Raw genomic sequence first — 17469 nt, forward strand, 5'->3', positions numbered from 1 at the left:
TTCTCTTTTTCAAAACCACTGCCACCAATATTATGGACTCAATGTTCGTCACTTTAAGTACTCCAGCGATCACCATACTGAAAGGCCTGAGGTGATTCGTTTTGGTCTTTAAAGGAACAAGATGAACATTCTACCTAAGAAAAGGTAATTTAGAAGGTCTTAGAGGACTCTTCGAGCCTTAACAATAAAGTATCTCATAAAGCTAGTATCAGTTTTAGTCCTTGAGATGTTCGCAAGCTGAAAACGTTTGATGTTACGTTTAATGAAGTTTGTTTTCTCTCGATTCCAAGAAAGATTGACAGGTTATTTTTTAATGATGAAATATTGATTAGTTTCTTGAAGAATTTGTTGCTTTAAGGATTTTACTTTGCTCTTATTTAAGTAAGGAAATAAAATTTATCATTAATGAAGAAGTATCTGCCTTTATTGATTTAGCTGGCATGTACGTAACATTGATAACATTGAACGCGTGCGTCGTGATGAAGAAAATGCAAGATTAGAAGAGGAAGAACGGGAAAGGAGACGTTCTTTAGCCGTGAGTGCTGTTTTTTGTATTTAAGTGTTGCCATACGAGGCAGATAATAATGTTGTAGAATTTTATTTCTAGCGAGAATAAGTATTAAGTTAGGGTCAATATTAGGTTAATCATCAACCATATCTTAAAAGCTTGATGTTGTTTATTGTTTTGTTTTGTTTTTGTTTCAAGGAACAAGAGGCCAGAACAGCCCTTCTACGGGGGCGTGCCAGTGGAAAGCAGCTTAAAGATGGAGTATCACAAGATAATACTGTTGTTTTTGTTAAAGACAAACCACAACATCTCAATTTTTTTGCTGACATTGAAGAAGGAGTGAGTGATATAGCAGCTCATAATATTACTAAAGTTTCTTACATAGCACTTCATGGTTCAGCAAGTTTTGAATAGTTATTCAGGGATATTTTCTAGCGGATAGGGGTTTGAGATAATGTAAACTAAGGTATTCATCATGCAGAGTAATGAAAGTCAATACAAGATATGCAGTTGTTTGTGCTGAGAAAATGTGGTGTTAACTTCCGAAAAGTATTTCTTACCAATGTATCCCTTTTTAGTGCTATTTCTTTGTAGAAAAGATCATACTATTAAGAGTACTAATTTTGAATTTGCTACTTGTATATTGTTATTACAGCTCAGACAAGGAAGTAACAAGGAATATGAAGCTGAAAAGAAAGCTGAACAAGAGAAAAGAGAAAAATCCATTGGCTTGTTAACATACCTTGGACAGAGTCAAAGAGATTCAGATGGTATGCAAGCCCAGCATTTTTTAAAAACAGATTTCACAATCTATTTAACAATTGAAGAAGCCTTGAATAAGCTCTGTTCTGTTCCAAAGTATGCAGGAAGCAGTTAGATTAAAAGAAGGGTTGGGGAAAGTATGAGATGTGGTAGAGTGTTTTTTCCTTCTTCTTTTGTGCTCTAGCTGCTTCCTGAGAGCTTTAAAACAAAACAGAACATATGCAAAATCCATTCAGTGAAATCCATTGGAATTGTGGTGAATAAAAATACAAAAGTTCTTAAACAGAACTAGTAGAAAACAAAATCCTCAAGGAGTGTGTTTTATGAATGAACGGCGGCTGAATTCATAGGAACATGAAGATTGCTCCTGGTGATAGTGTCTGTAAATCTTGGCTGCTATGACTGATGTGGCCATCCATGCAACACATCACAAAGGATATCAAACAAGCTCTTAGTTGTTCACTTGAAGGGTGGACAATGTAATTTCTGAGGCTTGCTTCTGCAATGACCAGAGATGCTCATGGTGAGCTAGCCGGGATGGACTACTGCATGATGGTAGTTGCTTTAACACCATGATTTGTATAAATTTTTAAAAGTTGTGCCATTGTGGTTATAATTTTCATAATTCCTGTTCTGTTCCGTTTTGTTTGTTAACACAAAACAATATATACTATACAATTGTTAGCTGTGTTTGAGTTTTATTACTGTATGTGTTTAAATGATAATCTAAATGAGTGAAAATCTTCAAAACTCAGACAGTCCGTTTCGTCTTCTCTTTGGAGACTTTCGTCTCTGTTCACACTATAATTTTGTCAATTACGGCACTTAGCATGTCTACAAACCTTTTTTTGGTTCCTCTGTAGCTATTTGCTGGCTCTATCTCTATGTTATTTGTGGTGTTAGCTACAGGTTGTTCTGTAGCTCTTTTTTGTAATGTGTACAGATGGAATGACAGCTATTAAGCTTGGCATTTTGTACCCTGATGAAACATGCTTTTCCAATCTATGTGAATGAATTTTATAAAATTTATATCCAAACTTTTAATATATCAAATCTGGAAGTTTTGCTTTCAGAGTGAGTGGTTTTCTACATCAGTAGCTGTCTGTTTGACAAACTTATGTTGTGGTTCAATGTTTTCTTTATTTTGACTTTTCACACCAGTTTGATTTTTTACTTCCTTTTTTCCTCTTCTTACTAGACTTAGAAAATAGAAATTAAACTGATTTGAACAATCTCAAACTGAGAATGAAAATGATGGATCCACAGCTACTTGTGATTTTGGTTACTTAAAAGTCTTGTTGGATTGGTATCCAGTCAAGTCACCAATGGTTCAACTTGCCAACGCCGACTCACCAATGTATAAAATCAAGTGGAGATGTCGTAGATCACTTTTGAAGTTGTTTACTTAATACCAGGCAATGCCAGTAAACAGCAGACATTTCCTAAATTCTTTGCAATAAAAAGTTTTACTTGAAGTTGGTTTTCCTTGTAGAAGATATCTTCTTTATTTTACAATGTAAGATGTAACATTACCACAAGTTTAAGTAACCGATCAGTCAGCAGATTGTATAAAAAATTGAGTTGAGATCATAATGAAAACTAAGACATGCAACCTTTGACCTGCATTTTTCTCAATTTTCCTTTGTAGTTGTAAATATTATCCAATCAAATCTAACTAATGAAAAATCTTATCTAGCACAACGCTATAAAAGGCAGTGTATGTCGTGGGGACTCCATTCAACTGTGTTAACAAGTCTATGTTTATGAGAAATTCACTCCAAAATGTCTGATAATCCAGTCTGCATGGTTTGTAACATGACCGTCATTGTTGTTGAGGATGCTTGGTTTCTTGGATGGTTGGATAACCAAACCTAATCTTTATAATATATCAAATTTTATTGTAAATCAAACATTCTTGATCCTGAATAAATCATTCTTTTAAGTTAAAAAAATGTGATTCCATGTGGTTGCTATGGTTGTCACACAATAACTTGTTAGTGTCTAAAGTTTTTTTGGTCACTGGTGATGTTCACCTTGCTTTATTTGCCTTGAGATCCTTATAAACTTTGTTGGAAATAAAAAGAATTGGTTTTTACTCAAGATCTTGTCTAGAAAGCCAAGTTTTCTTTTAAAAAAAACTGACCGATTGACATGTTGAGTCTTTACAGTGCTGTTGTCACACAGTAACTCATTCATGCCTGAAGCTTTTATAGTCATTGGTGATGTTTACCTTGCTTTATTTTCCATGAGATCCTTATAAACTTTGTTGGAAAAAACTGTTTTTTACTAGAGATATTTTGCTTTTCTACATGTTTAACTTCTAATAAGTTGTACTGGATTGAAAACCAAGTTGCTGATGTTTCTACTTGATTTAATACGTTGGTGTGTTGGTGTTGGTTAGTTGAACCGTTGCTGACTTGACTGTAATTCTTTGGATTAGGAGTGTTATGACAGAGACATTCAATAACATTGTTGATCTGTTGATGAATTATTTTGTTTTATTCTGCAGATGGCAAACTGTGGTATGTGAAATCACACCAGGAAAGAATGAATTTGAGTGAAGCAAGTGAAAGGTACTTGGTTCATCTCTGCTGCATAGCATATGTGCATCTGCTATACTTCAGATAATTCCAAGTTGTGGAACTGTTTTGTGTGTAGATTTTCAGTTATATTCAAACCCTGTCTTTTAGGTTACTCAAGGATGTCTCATGTCTCCTCACAGAACACTACTTTATTTTCAAATGTTTCTTGTATTTTTGAGCAGGAAAAGGTTTTGTGCGAGTTGAAGAATCTAGCTAACACTTGGAAAGAAGGACAGGTTGTGAAAAAATAGTTGTAACTAACCAACCGATCACCAGCAGATTGCCAACTGCCAGCCAGCTGGCAGCTGTCAGTCAGCCAACAGGATTTTTTTTCAAGGAGTTGTTCTTCACAATTACCCATTTTTTTTTAAATAATGTTTTCTTTGTTTGTTCCATGTAGCTCTGTAGAAAGTAAGAAAAAGAAGTTGCTAGATCCTCTTAAAGACATGGACAGATACCTTGTGATAAAGAAATTACATAGCAAAGATGAGGACAGAAAACATCAACAAAAGGACAAGAAACACAAGGAAAAACAGGCAAAGTCTAAGAAAAAACAGATGAAAAATTTGGAAGAAATGAGAAAAGAAAGATTACAACGCGAGCAAGAGGAACATGAACGAGAAAGGAAGCTTTTGGCTTCTGCTAGAGGAGATAGCGGTACATCTATTGCTGGAGGAAAATTACAAGATGATTACACAGCTTATAGGTAACCAAGCTTTATGTAATCATTTGATTTTATGAGAATTGAAGTTTCTTAATAGGTTTTGCTTCTCTTTCATCTTATAGTATTGGAAGACATGGGAGAAACAGTTTAGTCCTTAAGAATTTATTTCTTTACAATCAAGTCTCCTATTCTTTCTTCCAACTGTAAAATGCTACCTTTCCTTCCAATCTCCATGTGTTTGTGTCTGTAACACTTTGATTTATTACAGGTATAGTTCTCAATATCATCCTGACCTGGCCAGAAAACCCAGAAATCATCTTCGTTATGACCCATATTAAAAAAGTGTCAGGTTTGACAGTAAACCACACTGAGCCAAGGGTCACTGAAGTCAACAAGGGCAGTGATTTTCCTCCCTAAGGAGAGCAGATTAACCTGGGGAAAGATTACCAGAAAGTTACTCAGCTCAAAAGGGCCAACTGGTGTTAGAGAGTCGATAGAAGAAGGTTGACTGTCATGAATAAGTTGATTGCAGTGTAGGCACAACATGCCCATAAGAACTACTCTTTAATAACCAGCATGTTTGTTCCTTGGAATCAACCACAGAGAGAAATGATGCACTCAGAATAATGACAATAATAATAATATAAAACAGTTGAAGTCAAAGGGAAGTGAGGTTACAGTAGCAGAGTAAGCAAAAAATAGTATTTCATTGCAAATGAATTTTTTGAAATATTTTTTATTGCTATCACATTTTATTAAAATCTGTTTTTTGTCATGTTATCTTGCTTAAAGATGGGTAATGATATACTCATTAGCTTAGTGACTTCAAAAGGAGTAGTTTATTGTTTAGTAAATGACTGTATTATAGTGAATAAAAGCAAGTGAAAGTAACAAATAGGGTCCACTCTCTTTGATCCAGCTCTTGTATTAAAATGGTCAAATGGTTTAATCTACTAAATAGTCTAAGTCAACTTGTTAAGGTCCCATAACACTCTATCAGATTGCTGTTTGTACTTATATCAATCAGTCTGTTTCCAGCAGATAATCAGAACACAAATAACTTTTTTCCTCTCATTTAAAAACCTATGAGACTGTTTTGAATACAAAAAAGCTATTGACAAGAGGAAGAAGAAAATCATAGGGAAAGATATCTATACTACAAGCAAGAATAGTGTCCTGCTTGCATGATTATTCTCAACACTATAGAGTAATTAAGAACTGAGCATTTAAAGTCATACGAGATGTCATTGGTTTGCTCTACTTCACTCTATAGTTGGTCTAAAAAAAGGCCTTGCCACTGTCTCAATCAATCGGATGCACAACTAATACCCATCATAACTTATCCAACTATATTTTCTTACACTTTGATTAGTTGGAGGTTTTTTTCCATTGAGTTCTCATTGGCTCTCCAAGGTATTTTCCTTTGTTCTGATTGGTGGTTGACTTTGGTTTCGGTTTGGATTGGTGGATAACTTTGATTTTGGTTTTAGAATCCTCAATATGAAATCTGGTCAAAGTGGAAGTCTGAAGCTTCCCCATTTCAAATTGGTCAATTGGTTGCCGTATCCTAGTCTCCCCCCAACACACTGAAAGTCCCAAAAATCGAATCATGTATTCCACAAAGAAAGAGTTCTCTAAAACACCAAGAGTTAATTTTTAAGGGGGGAAATTCAAAGAATCAGATGGTCGTAAGAAAACTGATGATGGCCTCGCCTTGGCTCTTGAACTCCTGCCCAGTTCTTCGCGGTTGCACAGGATGATAGATAAATGCGCTTACATGACACACATACTACTCCTATCTGCAAGCTCAACAATTTTTCTAAAATTTATCGTCGACAGTTGTCGACGTTATTTCTACTTGCTTGTTATTTGCTCGTTCCTTCGTCGAAGGTAAGTCCATGTTAAATACTCAGAATGCGGTAAAATTTCCGCACAGTCCCTTACTACATTGTGCATTCAGTTCTTGGACAAAGAAAACAACGACAAAAACAATACATTGCCGTTATGAAAAAAGATTTGTTTCACAACACTATGGGACTGTGCGGAAATTTTACTCAGAATAAGCTTCATACAGATCCCAGTTGGTCATTGATGGAAACTTTTATTGATCCATTCAGTCTGGACTTCGTTCTTAAATGCACTGACATATATCGTATAACCTAGCTCTCGTATAACCTAGCTCTCGTATAACCTAGCTCTCGTATAGCCTAGCTCTCGTATAACCTAGCTCTCGTATAACCTAGCTCTCGTATAACCTAGCTCTCGTTACAGTGCATATTTGATTATTACTTATCTAAGCTTCCAATAGGGGCTATACGTTGATAAATAAGGCATCGAAACTCCTAGGGTGTTAAATAAATTAGATCAGGAAATTGCGCAAGAAATACCAGCTGTTTGATGACACGATTATGCACATGGGTTAGCGACAAAGCCCCATAGTTTTTCACACACACCTTGTTATATTTTGACAATGTCGAGGCTAATCTACTTAAATATATTTTATTTAGCCTAAAACAGCATGAGTGGTGATCCCCCTCACCCTCCCCCTCATATGTATTATCCACCTGCCGGACAACACCTACCTCCTTCCCCCGGACAAGGGTACCCACAGGTGAGTGCAGTATTATGAGCAAAGGTGGACACAATTGATTAACTGTGCACAAAATTTATTCCTGGACATTGCAGCCTATAATTGGATTTTAGCGATATTTTTATAACAGACATGAAAACAATGCAAACCTCAAAACCCAAAACCTGAATTTTCCCCTTCCTATACCAAAGGTAGAAATTCTCAGTTCTGGAGATAACTCAGCTGTTTAAATAGGACTATCATTACCTTTGGAAATTAAATTTCTTTCCCAGTCATTAATTTGTAGCAATAATAAACCATGAGGCTTCTAAAAAGGCACAGTCAGATTCTTGGTGGATTTTTTTCTCTCAGTTATACTGTATGCTGTGATTTTTCAATTCATTTGCTCAGCCTGTTGGCATTTTGAGGTGTTTTTGTTTGCTAAACTCTCTTTGTTCTGGAAATTGTACTTGCGGTAAGAGTGAAAATAAAATCAAAATATTTCATTATCTTAAAATTGTGTGTCAGAGCATGCCTACTACTGAGTATTTATCGCTAAATTTGTTTTGTGTATATTATGAAACATTCCTTTGAAGCTCCTCCTCTTGACCAGAAATTGTTACCTGAACAATTCAAACACAAAATAGAAAAGTTATGAACATCTTGCAAAGCTTGTCATCTTGGTTTCCCGTTAAAATTACTTGTTATCATTTTTTCCTTCTTTGATTTATGGCCTGCATGCCTCACTTGTTATTTATTGGGCCATAAATCTAAGGGTGGAAACTTGCACAACAGACTGCTAAGTTGGTTAGTGAGTGGTAGTATTATAATTATACAGATAATGAGTTGATTGTCTTTTTGTTGAATGCAGGGATTTGCACCACCAGCCTATAACCCAACTGGAGGATACTACATGCCGCCCACACCTGCACAGGCTGCATACCCAGTAATGTCAAGCTTTGTACAATAGTTGTTTACTTAAATGAGTAAAAAAAAAAAATTGACTGTTACTGACAGAACTAGCCATGTGTGGTAGAGTTTTTCAGGTCTTATTTTCATTACTGCTTAAGTTCAGTTCATTACTGGAAAGAGGGCTTTCATATTCATTTCTTGTATATTCACAGTCATTTAATCATCACTTCTTGGGTTTATTATGAATCAACATAATTACTAGCTCCCAGTTGGCTTGTTATCTCAGTTGTTAGAGCATGCACCAGTATCGCAGAGGTTATAGGTTCAATTCCAGTACAGGCCTGAATTTTTAGTGTTTAATACTGGGAAGAGCACTTTGATATTCATTTCTTAATCTGCACTTCAAATATATGATTTTCATATATTCACAGTCAGAACTAGCAATATTTACCTGTTACAAGGTAATCAAACACTGTAACTTATTTTTATTGCTGATCAAAGAAGGTCCCTAGAACCTTCCTTTCAGAGCAAGACCCAAGTGTCTAACCTTTGTGCCCCTCACTTGAAAATTTAGATATGTTATGTTAAAAGGAGTGTTAATTATCTTTGTGTTTATACAAAATTCAAGAGCAACAGCAATTGAGTGAGCTCATGAGTGATATGAAGTTACAAAATTTGTACATTTTGAGATTTTTGGTTAAACACTTTAACAATGGTAGGTTTTCACAGGGGCAACAATTATTTTGTCACATGCTTTTTATTTATGAAATGGACAAATTCCTTTTCCAAGCTAACATAAGTTGTTGGAAGGTAGGCAACATTTTCTACTGGTTGAATTTCCATCCAGTTTTGTTAAATCGTTAACTAAACAAACCAGATAGTGATTTATCTGGTGGATAGCATCATCTGTCTGTGAAAAAACTTGGGGCCATTTAGTTGGTTTTGAGTTATGAAGTGTTGATAAATCTTTTATAAATTTCTCCTGTATATTAAAAAATCTCTGAATTCATTTAAGATACAAACAAAGTTAACTGCCAGTCAAGATCAATCATGTTTTGTGGTTAAAGTAGAGTGGAGATCACTCTCCAATCCCTTCTTGACCTTAAATGTTTTTTTAATTGCTCTTCAGCCACCATGTACTCCTGCTGCAGGGTTTTATCCTGGACCAGCTGCAGGAGCTTATCCCCCTCCTCAGGGAGGTCCTTTACCTGCAGGTTATTTTCCCCCTGGTGGGCCACACACAGCACCACCTCATGGACCTTTCCCTCCACAAGGAGGACCACACTCAGGGACATTTCCAGCATATGATGGACCACATCCACCTGGACCACACCTTGGTGCATTCCCACCAGGACCACACCCTGGTAACAAACATGTGGTAAGTGTTCCTGTGTTATTGGTTGAGGTATTGTTACAATACATTTGCAATTGAGGTACAATGATTCAATTTTACCTTTGTTTCAAATTGTATTTCCCTTTCATTTAATGTCACCATCTTTCATAAACATCACACAAACTTTGGAAAGATAGAATTCAAAATGGAAATTTGGACCATTTTAACCTTGAAATGTGGCTGGGAAGAGTGCATATTTTTCTGTGTCTTGTTTTTGCAATGAATGAGTGAGAACAGTGAATCAATGCCCTATTATTTTAATGACATATTTAAATATGAAGCCACCCCTTCATTTTGTTTCAACTTTCTTTATTTCTGGCCCACAAGACCCATTAACTTTTTAACAAAGTATATTTTTTCTATATTATTTTAACACTCTAGATCAAAATTATGATTTTTGCTGTTAATTAGAAGACATAATATGATGTGATGTGGTTTTTGCTTGAAATGTTCTGGATCAATTTGAAGACAAATTGAATGGACATAACTCCTTATGTTAGGTTGTGTTTAGAGATTTTGTGCTGACTGAGAGACTTGAGTGTTAAAGAGATCATTTTAACCCGTTCTTATTGACCAACCTGGGAGCCACTTTCGTGCCATGCCTTCAGTCAGTTGCTCCCTTGTTCAAATTAGGGCTTACTTTCACTTAAACCTCAGTAGAATTACTACAATAAGGCAGCAAGAAAAAAGGAAAATTAAAGGAATTGTGGAAGCTGTAGTAAACTAGATTCATTTCAAGTTAATGGGTCCTGAATTCACTTTTTTTTTTTTGTCTTGTCACAAGTGTGGAACAAAGAAAAAATTATGAGTCTCCATGAGGAATCAAACCTCAGTCCTTTGGATTCCACGCTCCAATGCACTAACCACTGAGCCACAGAGAGTAATCTAACCTCAGACCTTTGGATTCCATGCTCCAATGCACTAACCACTGAGCCACAGAGAGGAATCTAACCTCAGACCTTTGGATTCCACGCTCCAATGCACTAACCACTGAGCCACAGAGAGGAATCTAACCTCAGACCTTCGGATTCCACGCTCCAATGCTCTAAGGGTTAGAGCATCGGAGCACTAAATCTGAGGTTTAATTGCTCGTGAGGACTCAGAATTTTTTCTTTGTCCCACACTCATGACAAGATGAAAAAAAACATCTTTCTCTATTTCTTTACCAAGCTCAAAAACTTACCATCTTTCTTATTTCTATCTGTAGTGAACTGTTACCTTCAAAAGAATGACCTATTAATGGTAGATGTAGGTACCCATCTATACACACGAAGTATCAGTATTATTGATTGAATTCAATTTCCTTTTTTTTTGCACAGGATGTGGAAAGTGATGACAGTGACCCTTCAGGATTTGGTATGTTTTTAAAGATTGAAGAGGAGGTTAAAGGAAGAGATGTGTCAAGACACTCTTACTAATAGAGTTCTTGTTGTGACTGCACAGTACACATATAGACTATACATGTCAAATGGCAAAGCAGTTCAGCACTTTGTTAATTTGTCGCCTTAAAGGCATTGTTACTAAAGGACCATTCTTTAAAATTGTGATAGATATAAAAATTTACTCAGAGGAAAAATAATCATTGAAGCAAACAAGGACAGGGTTTAACTTCAAGGAGATGCTAAACTGACAGTTGAGAGAAATATATTTTCTTCAGAGGAAAATCCCTTTAAAGCAATAATCACAGCAAATTATTATCTATATTCCTATTCCTTGCTGGTATCATGTTGGGCATTTTTTCTTATCTTAACCCAACACCTGATCAAATGAGACTGTTTTATAACAGTTTCATCTAATTATAATAATACAAACAAAAGGATGCTTGTTTCCAGATGCTCATTTAATTTTCCTGTGTAATGGAAAGTTTGGAATTGTTCACTTTCAGGCACCCTTTTTGAGAAAAATCTTCTCCATGGAAGTAAAAAAATTGTGATTATTTGGTTTTGTCACTAAACAAACAGACACTCTGTTGCTGACAATTTACTCTAAATTTTAATTAAGTAATTCATACAAGACAGCTTTGGCAATGACCAAGCCTACTTACACTCTAGTTAGACAAGATAAAGCTTGAATTAATAATGGTAATGGGACCAAGTGGAGTCCAATTCAGTCTGTAATCATACAAGTGATTGACAAAATCGGAGGAGGGAGTCCAATTTGTTAATTGCTTGTTTGTTTACAGACAGAATTAGACAACAAGTAGTCCTATTACCTATAAATCATGACCATTTCAATTTCTGAAAAAAACAAATGCACCTAGAACAAATATCTCCTGTGGAGACAATGACATTGGTTGAAAACTCCTCCATTTTGGAAATTCCTCAGTTTTTTCTTTGGATAAGTGGTTGTTACTATGGTTATTGTGATCCTTTCTGTGATTGGTGGATTAGCTGAGTGGATTGGTATGATCAGCTGCTTCAACTGTCCGATTACAGGTGTCCAATTACAGTTGATGTCCAATGACAACTGTACAGAATGAATAGTGAAAAATTAAGCTGCAAATGCACCAATAATATTTGAAGAATTTGTAGTGGTTATGATAAATGTGAAAATTTTAGAGTGCAAGAACTGGTGTAGGAAGCCTGTAGGTAGCTTTTTAGTTAAGCATATAGTATCTTTGGCATCAGGTTTGAATTTTTCAACTTCTGCAGCTCTGTACTCCAAAGAAGATAAGCATCCACTCTCCGTTAAGTTCACTAACAAGGCAGGCAAGAAAGTGAAACTGTTTTGGATCAACAAAAGAGGAAGGAGGAAAAGAAAAGGAAATATAAAGGAAGGCCAAAGCAAGACAGTAGACACCTATGAGACGCATGTTTTCATGGCCTTCAGTAGGAAACTAAGTCGTGAACCTCTGCCAATTAATGGTTCTCCAGTATTTTATGTTTTCCCTCACAAACATGGTGATAAGCATGTGGAAGTTGAAATAAAGAAACCATCAGGTATGGCACTCCCGTGTGTGACACAAGTGTAAACTATTTCTAGTAATTTCCACATTTATTATAATGATTACAGAAACAACCCTGATCATATGGAATACAAGGATGGATAGTTATCAACAGATGATATAAGATTTAAGGTTTCTTAATCACCTCGCACGAGGTGATTATGGTTGGGGCGCTAAATTTTAAAGTGACTACCTCACACTTTGTCAATGTTTCTGAGGAAGTGACAAACGCGATGGAAGAAAATTCAATTGCAAGGAGTACAAGCTTTTGCTGGTTTAACTGAATAAATATGCTAAAACTCTTTGCTTATCTTGAAACGAGTAATCACCACAATTGTAACAATATGCACAATGCTTTCTTTCTTTCTTCAATTTATCTATTTATTTACAGAATTTGCAAGAGAATTCGAAACCACTTGAGCAATTATACCTAAACAATTATACGCCTCAGGCTCACTGAATATTATTGTTGAATAATTCCCGAGACAAAGTCGAGGAGATTATTAAACAAATTATGTTCACTGAGCCTGAGAAATTATACTAAAACAATTATTCGCCCTAAGCTCAGTGAGCATCACTGAGCCGAAGGCGAATAATTGTTAAATAGCATTACACTTAACAGACACAGAGTTTGTCTGAGCAGTAACATCACATCCGACTGGAGAATTTAAGAGGTGTAGTGATACCAAAAACAAAGTAATACGGAGGAATTCACACTTTGTTATAAGTCTTGACCGGAATGCAGTTACCAAAAGTACAAAGTAACCGGCTTCAACATGTAAAGAAGGGTTACGAGTGAAGGCACTTTAGTTGTCAAGTGCACTTATGGTCAGTTAATATTATTGGTAAAACTGGAATACTGTTTGGCCCATATCATGTAACTTCAGTTAAAACTTAATTTAGGTCAAATGAAAGCTTTGCGATGTTTTAAGTTGTTTTGCGTCTGTTGTAACGCGATGTTAAAGTTATGCGAACACTTGTAGGTATTAGGAACATAGCAACACGAGAATTTATTATCTTAACAGGAAGAACACTTTTACGAGCGTTTGAACCATACAGTACTTACAGACTCATTGATGAATACTAGAGGTGCTTGCTCGTTATCAATTTTGTCCTCCGTGAGAATTCTTACTGTAAGCGAAGATTATCGTAAATTGACCGAGAACAAATAACTCAAATGTTTTCGTTATTGTGCCTTTCATCAAATCAATTTACATTTAATTTAAAGACATTTCAAGGAACATTCCTCAGGAAAATGTATGCGCCTCATTAAAATTGTCGGAAGGTCTAAAAGGAACTCACTTTATATTGTTGCTACTGTACGTTTACAGAATAAATATCAATAACATTGTTTAAAACAAGAAAGTGTAACGATTATTTTTCTTCTCAGGAAGTTCATTCAACAGTTTGAAGTCAGAGGCTCACGTGACCGTCCCTGTTGAGGTGAAATTTGTGAACCGTGTTAAGTGTCCAGTCCAATTGGAATGGATCAATCCTCAAGGCCGCCGTGAGACTAAGAAGCATCTCGCCAAGGGTCGATGCTGGCGCACCACTTCCTGGGAAGGTCATTACTGGGTGTGCACTGACCCAAAGAAGGATGGTCATTTCTTTGCCCTTAATTATGGTCTTCACTACAGAGTGCAGAAGACTAGAGGAGCGCGAGAAAGAGTTGTCATTACAGCAGGTAACATACTTATTTGCTGTATCTTATCTTCAAAAGAAATAAATAGCTCGGTTCCTTTTTTAAGAGAGCTTTGAGAGAACTCCACCGAGTACCAACTCCTTACAATGGCTGTAGGTCCACAAAGCGTGTCACAACTGCCTGGATAACCTCTTCTCTTATTGTCCTCAATATCAAAGCAAACTTTTCACAAAGTGGTTTATTCACTGTGCGTTTCCCGTATGGTTTAGTTAGCAATTGTGTGCAGCAAATCTCTGGTTTGTCTTTCATTAGCACATTTTGCTGTTTTGCCTACTTAAGAGCTGAAATAGCTATATTTTGGAAATAACTGTTCTAACATTCGAAATAAGAAGTTACCTTCTATCACGACCCCCTCTTTGCCACGGCTTCTTCGATCTGTCCTCAAGGTGGCTGTTGTAAAAAATTACCGTAATAAAATGAATGGAAAAGATATCCGATACAACGATCAGATTTTGGTAGTACCTTGAGAGGCTATTGTTACTCCTCATTATCTTCAAACAAGGGAGCCCTTACTCAATCGTCCCATTTTTTTATTTCCAGGATCGAATATTTCTGGAAGCAGTAGTAGCAGCAGCAGCAGCAGTGACTAAGGAACGACTGAACAGAAAATCGTATCTGCAGCTGTGTTGGAAATACGTCATTGCAGTGCTGTACTTGTGCTACTTGAATAATTGTCTTTGTATTGCAAATTAATAATACAAACTGAGTGACATTGATATCCAGTGGAAGCTTTCTTAATTAAGGACAGTACCTGCAAATAGAAATCCAATTTTGTCTGGCCAGTGACTGAGCAAGCCAGCTAGATCTTATCAAAGTCAAGAAAGAGCAGTGGGGGTAGCCACGCAATATTGTTCAATATCTGGAGAAAAAACCCTGACGTTGTATTTTTTCAAAAATGAAATCAAGTAAAATTTCCTTGGTGATTCCATTTTTATTCCTTTTTAAAAAAAACAAAACAAAAAAAATCAGTAGTGAACGTAAACATCTTTACATAACAAGCAAAGACGATCCTCAGAACAGCGTAATGTTAGTTTTTATCATCAAAATGATTGCATCAAGGCTATTTTTAATCGCTTAACGGCATCGGATGTGTCATCACTCTACTGCTGATGATGCGCAACTATACATTACGTTCAAGACGTTATTTGTTGGCAATACGAATCAAAGTAGAACCAAATTAGTTAACTGCGACCGGTACATAGACACACGGATGCTTTGGAATGAATTGAAATTGAGTAAAGATAAGTCACAAGATCTCGTGATGTCTTCTTTCCATCGACCTCGGCCAACACTAGTTTTTGTTGTTGTCGGGGAGCAGTAATCGCATCCCGACTATAGTACAAATCGTAACAAACAATACTGTGGACAGGTTTTGAATACCAGTTTTTGGAGGGGAGGAAATTCAGAAAGTTTTTCTGACTTGGAGTACAATCGAGCATTTCCGCTCAAGAATAAAGGTGAAAAGTCCAATCTCAGCACATAATATGGGAGACTCGCTCAGATTACTGGAACTTATGATGGGTACTATCGCAGGTATCCAAAACAATAGCGTATTTAAAAGTTTGCGTGGTTCGTATTAAACATAATGGTTGCAGGCGTTAATATGTCGCTTTAAACATCGACGAGATGCAAGCTAAGTTCTTTTTTGATTTCTCGTTTAATTAGCCATGACATAAAGAGATAAACATGGACAACTTTTATTTGAGTGGTTGCGCTTTTGAAAACACCTCCTGATTTCAGGATTGCAATAGAAACATAGAACCCTTCACGTAATCTATTCTCTAAATGATTGAACGTCACCTTCCATTTTCGATCTATGGCACTCTGCGCTGACATTCTTCAGTTACCGCTTCCTGACGGTGATCAGTAGTCAAATAATCAAGTTAATACATGAACCACGAGAGAGGAGAAATGCCAATAATTTCAACAGTGCCTATTGTTGTACAGTTGGAAGTTATTGCAGTTAAAAAAGGAATGACCCGTAAAGTGCCAATGCCAAAGTTAGGGCAAAATTATCCATCGTCTACCGTCCACCGTCAACCGTCTACTGTCTTCCGTCTACCGTCGTCGTCTATCGTTAATCGTCTATTGTCTATCGTCTATCGTCTGTCGTTTACCGTCTATCGTCCGTGTTTTAGTACATGTCGTTTCGATTTTCTTTCGGGAATCAAGCAAGAATGTAGCGGTAAATTTTCACAAATATACCCAGTTATCCTGGAAATGGGTTTTGAAATCATTCCAAACAGCATCGTCTCGTTTAAAAGGGAACAATTTACGCAAACCTCAGGCGTGTTTCTGAAATGACGTTCCCGTCGTCTGGCTAAATTAAGTTCTCCCCAACAAGTTCACGACGTCATTTTTGCTGGATTCCCGTTGCGATCAAAACGCCTGGGATTTGCGTAAATTGTTCACTTGTAATTGAGCACTTGTTCCCGTCCTCTTGCTAAATAATTACTCTCTTTATTATGAAGCGGCATAGATTTTTTTCCACTACCGGAAGCCATATTTACGACGATAGTGTAACTTAACAAAAGTCCGCAAAAACGTGAAACAAAGGAAACCGAAGTTGACAGATGTTAGATCATCGGGATCTTCCGCGTGTTGGTAACAAGAATTATAATAAAGTTCGGATATAACGCGCGCTGTCATTGTTTGAAAGAGCGTGCTCTATGAGAGTTCATATAATAAGTATAGGAAATCGTATGAACGCGAGTGCATTTCGTGACTTGTGGGCACGAGTGATGTTTTGAAAGTTCTCAAAATTGCACGAGCCATTCTACATTGCAAAATTTCCTTTCTATTTATTTCTATTTCCGTTAAGCAGTCATATTGAGAAACTAATTTTCTGACTGTCTAATTCTGCTCTTCGCGTTATACAGTAACGCAATAGATCAAGAGTGTCTCTGTGGTAGATCTAATCAGTCCATGATTAATTATGGCCTTTACCGTATCTTTTCTTAGATTTTCCCCGCTTTTCCCCTGTCCTGTTAATTCGTATTTTTGAAACGGAAATTCTCCGAAGCAGGAGCCCATCACTTCTGTCCGAAGGGATGAGTAAGAGAGGGAGCCCTGGGGACGGGATCGCTATTTTCTATTAATCAAAAATAATTATCAATAAAATTTGATTATTGTTTAAAATCGAAATTAACTATTTCTACGAAAATTAACGGTGGATAATCGACATGGCCCTAACGTCCTCCACTAATGTCTTATTATGACATTAATTAGCGACGATTTCATAATAGTTCATATTAGTGCTTGAGAATACACTGTTATCATTGATCACAAGGCTGATAAATATTAACACTTCTAAAATTGCAAAATCGCTTCATTTTAACGGGGGCAACTTAGAGCAACGTAAGTTAAATAAACACAAGTTTTGATTCGTGAAAAGCGTTTTTTAAAACAATGACGCGTTCATCAAAACATCGTG

The 17469-nt window shown here is 36.4% G+C and overlaps 2 protein-coding genes across 2 annotated transcripts; both read left to right on the top strand.

The window, feature by feature from the left end:
• Positions 1-4: 4 nt before the first annotated feature.
• Positions 5-5411, top strand: LOC131790827 (leukocyte receptor cluster member 1 homolog). Its single transcript, XM_059108080.2, has 7 exons — positions 5-144; positions 436-535; positions 707-847; positions 1164-1278; positions 3780-3843; positions 4253-4558; positions 4785-5411. Exons 1-7 carry the CDS (start codon positions 122-124, stop codon positions 4852-4854), a joined length of 819 nt encoding a protein of 272 aa, XP_058964063.2. The 5' UTR covers positions 5-121; the 3' UTR covers positions 4855-5411.
• Positions 5412-6276: 865 nt separating this feature from the next.
• LOC131790839 (uncharacterized) lies at positions 6277-15290 on the top strand. The gene is made up of 8 exons (XM_059108093.2): positions 6277-6406; positions 7024-7127; positions 7957-8031; positions 9127-9375; positions 10710-10746; positions 12042-12329; positions 13725-14018; positions 14577-15290. The coding sequence occupies exons 2-8, from the start codon at positions 7035-7037 to the stop codon at positions 14624-14626; spliced, it is 1086 nt and encodes a 361-aa protein (XP_058964076.2). The 5' UTR covers positions 6277-6406; positions 7024-7034; the 3' UTR covers positions 14627-15290.
• Positions 15291-17469: the final 2179 nt, after the last annotated feature.

The sequence above is a fragment of the Pocillopora verrucosa genome, chromosome 3 (assembly GCF_036669915.1).
Source record: "Pocillopora verrucosa isolate sample1 chromosome 3, ASM3666991v2, whole genome shotgun sequence".
Classification (NCBI taxonomy): domain Eukaryota; kingdom Metazoa; phylum Cnidaria; class Anthozoa; order Scleractinia; family Pocilloporidae; genus Pocillopora; species Pocillopora verrucosa.

What these genes read in the sequence shown, in the direction of transcription:
- LOC131790827 (XM_059108080.2), top strand. Translation starts at nt 122, where the DNA reads ATGAACATTCTACCTAAGAAAAG. An exon ending in AAAGGAGACGTTCTTTAGCC is followed by an intron (nt 536 to 706) that starts GTGAGTGCTGTT and finishes TTTTGTTTCAAG; the next exon opens with GAACAAGAGGCCAGAACAGC. An exon ending in GATGATTACACAGCTTATAG is followed by an intron (nt 4,559 to 4,784) that starts GTAACCAAGCTT and finishes GATTTATTACAG; the next exon opens with GTATAGTTCTCAATATCATC.
- LOC131790839 (XM_059108093.2), top strand. Translation starts at nt 7,035, where the DNA reads ATGAGTGGTGATCCCCCTCACCCTCCCCCTCATATGTATTATCCACCT. An exon ending in CCGGACAAGGGTACCCACAG is followed by an intron (nt 7,128 to 7,956) that starts GTGAGTGCAGTA and finishes TGTTGAATGCAG; the next exon opens with GGATTTGCACCACCAGCCTA. An exon ending in CAGTGACCCTTCAGGATTTG is followed by an intron (nt 10,747 to 12,041) that starts GTATGTTTTTAA and finishes CAACTTCTGCAG; the next exon opens with CTCTGTACTCCAAAGAAGAT.